Source organism: Montipora foliosa, chromosome 3, assembly GCF_036669935.1.
Source record: "Montipora foliosa isolate CH-2021 chromosome 3, ASM3666993v2, whole genome shotgun sequence".
Taxonomy (NCBI): domain Eukaryota; kingdom Metazoa; phylum Cnidaria; class Anthozoa; order Scleractinia; family Acroporidae; genus Montipora; species Montipora foliosa.
In genome coordinates this window covers 55,358,972-55,368,971 of record NC_090871.1, presented here as the reverse complement: position 1 = coordinate 55,368,971, position 10,000 = coordinate 55,358,972, and the positions used below count along the sequence as shown (strand labels likewise).

General features: G+C 37.4%; 1 protein-coding gene across 1 annotated transcript in view; it reads left to right on the top strand.

Moving 5' to 3' along the window:
* The window catches only part of LOC137997671 (uncharacterized), a 23,169-nt gene that overhangs the window by 1,382 nt on the left and 11,787 nt on the right, over positions 1-10,000 (top strand). Inside the window, exons 2-3 of the mRNA XM_068843798.1 lie at positions 4,046-4,758; positions 5,041-5,542. Of these exons, the coding sequence (XP_068699899.1) occupies positions 4,056-4,758; positions 5,041-5,542 (1,205 nt within the window). The 5' untranslated portion in view covers positions 4,046-4,055. The remainder of the gene's footprint in view (positions 1-4,045; positions 4,759-5,040; positions 5,543-10,000) is intronic.

Sequence of the window (10,000 nt, the reverse complement as noted above, 5' to 3'; positions counted from 1 at the left end):
TAATTTGCAAATAAAAATAATGCCGCACTTTGCATCACGGGCGCAGCTGTATTGTCAACTATTACTAGTTAACCTATTGGATCCTATTGAAATTATTGACCTTAATTCATGCAGTATTGTGAATGACTCAGTTAAGACATGTTTGGGCAGAAACAATCTTTTTTGAGTACAAGCTCAAGTGGTTGTCCCTAGAATTATTTAACAAATTGGCCCAAACTTGTCATAATTGTAGAAATGTTGAAATTTAAGTAAAAGAATAATAAAATTAAACTATATGGAAACCACTAAAGTGTTAGGAGTTAGGGAAAAGGAGATAAACTATTGGGCGAGTAAAGAGACTATATGCTGAAGTGTTTGTGAAAAGGCCTGTGGGCATAATGTCAGCCACCTGTGTACAGGTGGACAGGGGCAGTGATAAGTAAACTTGATATGTCCCTGAACAACAATCTCTGTGAAGCTTGATTAATTGTTCAGGAACACCTGCTTGATAAGTATAAGTAGCCCCACCTTGCTGGAAACTGTGCAGGGAGTAGCTTGAGAGAAGTAGTGAAGTAAGTAGCAGTGAGTGGAGTGAAGGCTACATGTCAGAAGGCAGAAGAATGGCACAACAGATGGCACAGGAACCAAGGCGAAATAATGGTGAGGAGCTAACATGGGGCAAAGTGATGAGTTTGGAATGGCCTAGGAATTCTTGCCCAGGAATCTGGATGTTCTAGCCCTAACCCTAGCTCTAAGCTTCTTTTAACTGCCATTTTTTAGACCACTTGATACGTAAAAGGGCACCAGAGTCAGTAAAATTTATATCGTGTCGAGCCAGGGGCAGATCTCAATTAAAGGAGGAGCCTGAAGTAGTGGCCAGATTGGACTTGTGGAGAAAGGAAAAAACCCTGTAGTAAACAAGGCCCAAAGAGCCAAGTGAGATGGTGTAGACAAATTCAAAGAAAGACGAATGGAAAATAAGGTAGCTTGTGTCATTGGATGTTTCTGTGGAAACAGGTTGCCATCATGCACTTGAGCCCTTTGTGGGATTCAAGGCAAAGCTTGTTAAACCCTTGTACACCTGTAAAGGTGAAGAAGGTGAACAGTGTTCAAGTGGTTCATGATGTAAGTGAAAGGTCTGCATGGCAAGAAGGAAGCACAGACACCAAGGTAAATTGTTTGTAGAAGTGGTTAAAAGAGTTCATTGAGAACATACTGGAGCATGAGTCATGGCCACAAGATGGTCTAGTGCATGAGGAGATGAAGACTGAAGAACATGGGTTCTCTCGGAGGGCAGTCCTGTGAAAGAGAGGCAGGGAACAGGGTATTAGGAGCTGATTTGGTTGTCTAGTCATGCTTGGCTTGAATTGAATTTAAACATATGACAATAGCATCCTTTTTAGAGGAAATTATGATGTCCAACATGCATTACGTGCAGTTCTCAAAAAAAAGAATTCAGTCCAAACTTTTTCAGTTTGTGAATGAAAGTTTCAATTAAGTAGTGCTGTTCAGAGAGTAATACTGTCGTCTCGTTGTAATGTTCCTTGGAATCGATAGACTCTCATTTGAAGTGGTTTTCTTTGTCAAAACCAAAGAAATTTCAGACGGATACGTGTAGTTATGAATGAAAATATAGCTGTGCTTTGAAATTTGTTTTTGTTGCAGGTAAGGGTGACAAGATATTTTTTATTTGTTAGTTTTAAATGGCAACTTCAATGACACTTTTGATTTCTTGTGCACGAGTGGTTGCAATAAAACTGACCAATTAGAGACTCTGTGCACATGACCAGAATAAACAAACAAGACACCAATCTAGCAGCACGACCAGAAACTTTAATGTGATATAATGTTTGGACGTCTGTTTTCATAGTGCCTTCAGCAGCATTTTCATATCTTGCAGTAAGGGCAATTCTTAAAAACGGAAATTTTCGCAGAGAGTTTTCTTGAAGGTTTGTGGTATCGAACCTCTTCAAATACATTGTATTTCTGAAGACTGCATGGCGGCAAGTTAAACCGCAAATTAACTGGATTAGATTTTGGTGTGACACAGTGATCTTTTGTTCTGAAATAGATATCTTGGGTGGTTCAAAGAAACTTTTTCTGTAACTGACTTTTATTCACAAAAAAATGATTCTCAGGCATTGGGAAGAGTAATAATGACAAGAAACATTCCAAACTCTGCAGATTTCATGGCTTCTTGTAAAATTTACAGTTTTTTGTGTGTCTGGTAGTTTAAAGTTAGGTAACGCTGTTTACCTTCTGTAATGTCTTAATGTTTATATGGGTTCTGGTATTGATCTTAATTTGAGGTGGTTTCATGGATTAAATATCAAAACTGAAGAAAACTAGAATCATTGCTGGCAACAGAATAAGGCCATGCCAGGAGCCCATTACTAGGAGCATGCAACTACTCCATATTCCTGTCACGGCGTTTTCACAGACCGATCTATTTTTAGTTTAATTAAACTTAACACAAATTCAGACCCCCACAGGAACCTCAGTGACCAATCACAAGCACAGACTTAATTTTATGTATTTAGTATTTTATTATGTTGACATGTGCATGTGAGGCCGCCATTGTTTTCCTTTCTGATGCGCACTCATGCAGACCAGACCTGAACTATTTTGCGGGAAATGAAGCCTAAAAATAGATCTGTCTGTAAAAATGCCGTGGCATAGGCTTAGTATGAGAGTTGCACGCTCCTACATGTAGCTTTAAACAGCGATTTGACAGCGGTCTGGCATTTCCTGAAATCACGATCAGCGCTGCGGAAAGGCTGTAGATGGGCTTCAAATATGCTAAGAATGTGTTTACGTGATATCAGTTTACGGTATATTGGAAGCGATGAGCGCTTTTGCAGTGTTGTGGAAACTCACAAAATTGCGATCGTCACTGTGGGATGGCTGCAATTAGTGGCTTCGTAAATGTAAAGAACGAAGTTTATAGATCCCTGCACAGATAGCCAGGGAAACCCGGCAGTCTGAAATTATTATAGCCTGAATTTCCATGGAAAAACTAAATTAAATTAAATTCTTCTTAGAATATAGTATATCTTTGCTGAGAAATGTCAAGCGATTTCAAGTTTTATTTTGGCTTTGTAGCTGAGGAAATTTTGGAGCTTGGACATACTATTAAATGTCGATGTTTTGAAAATATTGTAGAAAATATTGTACTCTCACTCAGGGGTCAATTCTCACTAAGACTTATGTCCACACAAATTATAGTTGAGCCACTCTGAGAGTACTCGATATTTTTTCAGAAATGCCAAGCGATTTTAAATAATGTTTTGGTTTTGTAGTGGACGAGTTCTCTTAGCCTCAGCATACTATAAAAATCTGACTCATTGGTATGGTTGTCAAAAAAACTTGATACTTGGCAGTTAAAAATTTTAAACTATGAAGGCCTTGACTATTGGGAACATTTTATCTTTTTCATTTTATATCTATTACAAACTCAACTTTTTAACTGGCCATCGAATATTGATGGAATATTAGCTGCTTTAAATGATAACTTTATAGCCAACAGTTCTAAGAACTGTAAACTCTGCCAGCACTCAGTAGGTCTTCACGTCGCCTTTAACCTGTGGCAGACTGAATTAATGCAAATATCCTGGAGTCATCACACCACTGGAGTCATCACACTAGCAGTGTCATCAAAGGTCATCAAATTGTAGTTTATAGAAGTGACCTTCAGCTCAGTGCACTTCAGCTGTTCACATTTATAAAGATGATGATTTTAGCAACAGACAGCTATTTAAGTTAGCTTAGAATGCACTCATAATCTTTGATTACAACCAAAGTTCACTCAAATCTTGTTTAAATACCCCAGAATTAGAAGTCATCCATACCTAAATTAGAAAAAAAATCTGTTAAAGCTAATGTACTGGTACTGTGGCCAATGTTTCTTGTCTTCTTGTATGCATTTCTTATGTTAAATACTGGTAAGCATTCAATGCATAACATGGCTTGCCATGTTATATGTGCTGTAAGGAGATACAGAAATAATTAATGAGAATGACCTGTTTTATAATGATTTTTTTGTTGTTTTACACATGTATCTTGGAAGAACCATTACAATGGAAGATCCCACAATGACAGAGATAGAGGACAAAGAATCTCAAGCGAAGAATAATGGCAATGGGAAAGACTTGAATGAACTGTCGCAACAAAGTGCGTCACTGGAGACTTCTGAAACAGAAAGTACTGTGATGACATCTTTGCTTAAAGGAGGAGAAAATGAAGATTCCTTTGAATACAGTCCTGAAACTTACAATGGCAAGAAAAAGAAGACAGAAAAGAAAAAGAAAGCAAAAATGGCTGATGTTGCTCCTGACAACACTGAGCAACTTTTGCCAACTTCAGTTTCCAGTGCAGGAGAAACTAGTAGAAACACAGATTTGAGAAGTCAGGGCCCTTCTGTGAAAGAATGTGAGGAACCAGATCTTGTCGCAGCCAGCCCAGCCAACAAAAAGAAGAAAAAGAAAAAGAAGAAAAAATTAAGTAACAGCTCTGAGACTGAGTTGAAAACTTGTGATACCCTGGAAAAGCAACCTGGCCACCAGGATGTACATGTAACCAGTGCTCCAAAGGAAGAGAAGTCCAAATCTGGCATTATAGTGGAAGACCAGGGAGATATAGGAGTGATGAAAAATGAAAATCATGAAAATGATGTTGGCATTAAATCACAAAAAGTGTGTGATGATGCTGTTAGCAGTGGCTTTGGGAATGAGAGTGATAATTTGTCTAAGAATTCACCTGAGGATTCACTTGTTTTGCGACGTAAGAACTCTAATATATTGGTAATGATAGTTTTGACTTTAATGTTTTAGTTTTATTTTTTTGTGTCTGTCTAAGTATGTTTGTTTGTTTGTGTCCCTGACCTTACAAACATGTAAACTGTCTCTTCTTTCAACTGGGTGCCTGGGATTTTTAACCCTCAGGTTATTTCAGGTAGCCATCACCCCTATTATTTTTGTTTTTAACTCATAATATAATTGTAATATTAATTATTTCTAACTCTAGGGTGAAATAAAGGTTATTGCAGTTGTTGTTTGTTTTCAGACACAGCAGCAGAAAAAGGAAATTCCCCTGCTCCACAAAAGGAAGATGGCAGTAGTTCAGAGTTTTTGCCAGATGAACTGAGACCTGAGTTCACCCTGGAAAAGCAACTTGACAGCAAGGAAATAAGAAGTGCTCCAAAGAAAGAGAAATCAGTGGAAAACCTGGATGATTTACCCATGGTCAAAAATGAAAAGCAAAAAAATGATACAGACACTAAATTACAAAAGAAGTGTGGCGATGCTTTCAGCAGGGGCGTTGAGAATGACCGCGAAAATTTGTCTGAGGATTCACCAGCAGACACAACAGCAGCCAGAAAAGATGAAAATGCCCCCACTTCAGAAAAGGAAAAGAGCAGTATTTCAGAGATTGTGCCAAGTGAAGTGAAACCTGAATCAGCCACAATATCTGATGGAGCCAAAGAATCTCGCGTAGATGCTAAACCTGAAGAAGAAGTGGAATCCGATAGTTTAGATGACTCGTGTGATGAAGCAGACAATGAGAGGTTAGTAAGATGTGACTTAATGTAAAACATCGTTTATTACTGTGTGCCTTACGTACATGCATGTCTGCATCAGCGGCGTTTGTCCGTTGTCCTTGTTCCCCCTTGAGGGAGGGGGGGGGGGGGGGGGGGCTTGGGTGATCCCTAAAGCTTCAATTAGCGTAAACATTTGAGTTGTTGCTGTGGAAAAAATAGTTCCTTGCAAACAAAACACTCAGTGCCATTAGCTAGGGAGAAAAAGATCTCTATTTCAGACCAAAATGGTCCAAATCTTTATCAGGCTTTTGTACATTATGCTAGCATTTTTTCGAGCATTTTAGTGAGACAAAAGCATTAAGCAGTATTTGAACATTGAAGAGGCATTTTCCTGGAAATTATTTTTTTCCACGTACAGAAAATAGAAATAGAAATTATTTTTACAAGAAAATGAAGACTTGATTTGAAATTGAAAAAAAATTAAATGCCACCCTAATACAGCTGAGTGGAGATTGAGGAGAAGACAGTGGTAGTCATATCAGATTGAAAGATAATTCAGAGAATTATCTTTCGGTGTTTTAAAACTATTATATACGTTGAGTATACGACGTATACGTTTTTTGTAAGCAACCGGAGTTGTTAATTGTGTTCAAACGTTAAAATTGTTTAAATTTAACAAACCCTATGTATGAGCATTAACCAAGCTTAGTATTTTTTGGGGGAGACTGAATATTGAAGTAAGAAGAATGGAGCATTAAGGTGGTTCAAAATAGTTTTCTGTTTTCTTTTTTTAGACTTTTACAACTAACAGTGCTTGAAATTAGCGGTTGTTCGGTCGTCCGAGACTACTACAAAGTGGTCCGGACAACCATTTTTCTGTAAAGTTAAAGGCCAGTTGTCCAAGGAAAATAACACCTGACAACTCAGAAGAAATTGAAGTACTTACCGTTAGTTTGAAGTGTTACTGAATAACAAAATAAAGGTATATAAAAGATTAAAATCTGTTGTTTTCTTCATTGATGGAAGTGGCAAACCGCCATGTTTTCAAACCCAGGTCTTCCTGAACTTAAGGCGTGCATGTAATCATTCTTTTACTTCGCAAGTTGTCAAAATATACATTTACAGGTAAGAAAATTCTGTTAATTAATCAGGACTGTCAGAGATTAACTAGCCAGTTTTTCAGGGTTATGAACTAGGCCATTTATTTAGAGTAATCAAATAGCGTACCTTTTGAAAAACAGTGGACTTTATTTTGTTTGGCATTCCCCGCTGAATGTTTAAAGGCTAGTCTTTGATGTTTAAACCTCTAGGCGTTTCATTGAAACCACAGGCTTTTTGCTGTTGTTACAGTATTTCTGTTACGTGAATATGCAAGTGTTATACTTTGTTTCAAGGAAGTACTTTTGCTACATAATGTAAGCGTTAAGTTGCTAATGCGAAAGTGCAAACATCCTGCTTGAACGACGTTTCAAGGAAGCCATTTCGTGCCACTTGGTGACATTTATATTGTTCACCTCGTGTTATTTACTTAGCATCACGCATGTTTATAATAAATTAAGCAACAAATTATACAATATTTTAAAGGCAACCAAGCAGTCATCAGGGCAACCAGAGCCAGGAGTTTGGTTGTCCAGCATTTGGAATAAGGACAACTTAGATATTTTTTAATTTCAAGCACTGCAACTAAGTGCGATTTTTCACGCTTGGAACTGTCCTTTTTTTTTACTAGCTCTGCAATTTTTTGAGGTAACTCGACTGTACCTTTCACTGTGTTGTAAATTAAGGTAGCACTGTTCTGTTGCATAGCAACAGACTTGACCCACTTGTTGCCATCAATTGCTTCTGTCTTAAAAACTAAACCAGTGACTCCGTATTTTTTTTATTACACACAGAAGAAGAAACAAGCAAAATTAGAAAAAAGTCTGTGGAGTAGATTTTGCTTAAATTAAAAAATTTCACTCCACATTTTTTAAAAAGTTTCCTTCATGCATTCCGCTTTTACTGTTGAATAATTTTTTGCATCAAAAAAGTAGGGCGACCAGATCAGTCTTTGAGATATTAGCTTCTTGTGTAAGGAATTTTCAGGACGTGTTGTACTCGCAAATAAAGCCCACAATTCCACTCGAATAAATGTGATTATTATACAATGTAGTCACCACCTGTCTTCTAATTGGTTAAAAGCCTACGGTCAATTCTGGGAAACAGCACAACCTACAGATTATTTACTAATCGGTTAGCAGGTTAGTAAATAATCAGCAGGTTGCACGCACAATGCATGATTTCCAAGAGTGATGTCAATGTCACGGACAGTGAAATAAGAACATGGCTTGACGAAAGTAAACCGTGTTCGGTGCGATATTGCCTTTGTTGTTATTTTCTTTAAAGCAATGTATAATAAGACAATTATTAGATTCAGTTTTTGTGTTATCCGAAATGATAAAGGTCTTGGTTAGTGTTATCAGCTGAAGCCAAAAGCTGACAACACTTACCTTGACTTTGATTATTCCGGATATCACAAAAACCTCATCCAATAATTGTCTATAAATACCCGCAAATTGTGTTTTCTTTTTTCCTGTTGCCGTTAGCCGCATAAGCGGTAGAAGAAGACAGAGTACCATAAATACCTGAACGTGAGGTTGGCCTAGTAAAAAGAACGGAAACTCGAAGAGTATTTTTTTTCCAGCTGTTTTTTAGATTGATAGCCGCCGCGATTGATTGTAACATCAACATCACAATTTTCGAATACGTTCCAGCACAGCAGTTAAAAAGGTATTTTTATTTGGAATTTTCTGAAGGATGGATTTTTTTGAAGATAAAAATAAGCGATATTGCAAACAGCTCACTAGACTTGTTTTACGAAGTAGGCCGCGCTCTGCCATGTTTTTTGTGAGTTTTGCAAACTTAAAATCTTGTGCGCTATCTCACGACCCCTCAGGTGATTGCGTGATGCCTCACGCCAAAGTGCATGTTAGAGCCCAGGCTTCCCACAGAAATATTACTGTTTTGAGCCACCCCAAGGTGGAGCATTTTGGTGGGGAAGTAAAAGCCTAATCTACACCCTTTTCCAGACCAAAATTGCTCAAAACCAGGGCCCAGTTCCTCAAAAGCCGATTAAGGCTAATCTAAGATTAAAAATTAACCAAGCAGTTTATTTCTCTACTCCCAAATGCTGTTCAACGCAGATTTTCGGCAGAACTTTACATGAGAAGACGTCAATCTTGAAAAACAAAAATAAGCAAAAGAAACTTTCACCAAAAAGTCGAAAACGTGAAACAAAAGTTTACGCTAATCCTGGATTAAGTTAATCGGCTTTCGAGGAACCGGGCCCAGACTCTTAGGAGCCACACAGACCTATATTCATACAGCTCAAATAACGGAGTACCCCCTACCCAAGGTTTCTCTTTCTCCACATGGTTGTATAGTGTGATAAGTAGCTCACCTTTTTATCCAGTTGACTCAAGTTCAATTTTTTGTATTGCACACTGTTGGTTTTTGTTGTTTCCCTTGGCTTGATGTTTTTTTTTCTGTTCCCCTTGGGGTTTTTGAGATCAACCATTAAATGGTGACAGATGGTTATAGAAATTCTGATATAAAATAATACAATGTTGTTAATTTAAGAAAATTTCTAATTATCCAATTGCATATTATTCTTAAAGAAAATAAAGAAAATTACTCTGTTAATTCCTTGGCTTAATCTTAAGATTTTCTGCATCTTAAACAGTTTGTAAAATTGACAATAAAGTTGACAGTTTCTTCTTTGGCAGCCTAAGTTAAGCACCTTCTGGCTGTGTGTATTATGCCTGGCACTCCCATTCAATGTCTTTAAAAAATTACTCACGCAAGCCCCGTGCTATTTATTACAAAGTTTCCTTCTGCTTTAAAATAATGTTGGGTGTTGTTTTCAGTCTGCTTCCTCTTTATTTATTTGGCTTTCTGCAGTTTTCTTTTTTCCTTCTCCTTTTGTTGATGTGGTGTTTGTGTATGCCCTTGAATATGCTGTCATATCTTCAATAAGAGGACAGATGCATAAAGAACTGACATCAATTTGTTTTTTACCGTAACAAGACCCCATAATGGTCAAATGACGGGAATAAATGAGAGGAAAAGACGCCATAAACTTGCTGTAAACAAAGCCAAGTGAATTTTACTCAATATAACGCGAACGTTGTCAATAGCGTTTCTCACTTTTTGATTGGCTACTTAGGAAAGTCAATAAAATCCCATCGGTTAAAAAGTTGACAGTTTGACAGGTGAACGTTGAACTGTTGAAAGCTTGCATAAATTTAAATTTTTTTTCCGTCTGTACTCTTATTGATGGCAGAAATGAGGCCAATCAGCGTAAGAGAAGTTAGGCAGTTATAGTAAAAATTGTCTTCATAGTGAGCACAATAACGTGAAGTAGGGGAATAGTAGAGAATATTAAAAAGGTAATAAAAAGGTAAAATCTCGGGAGAAGGTTAATCTTTTTTTTTTTTGTGTGTGTGT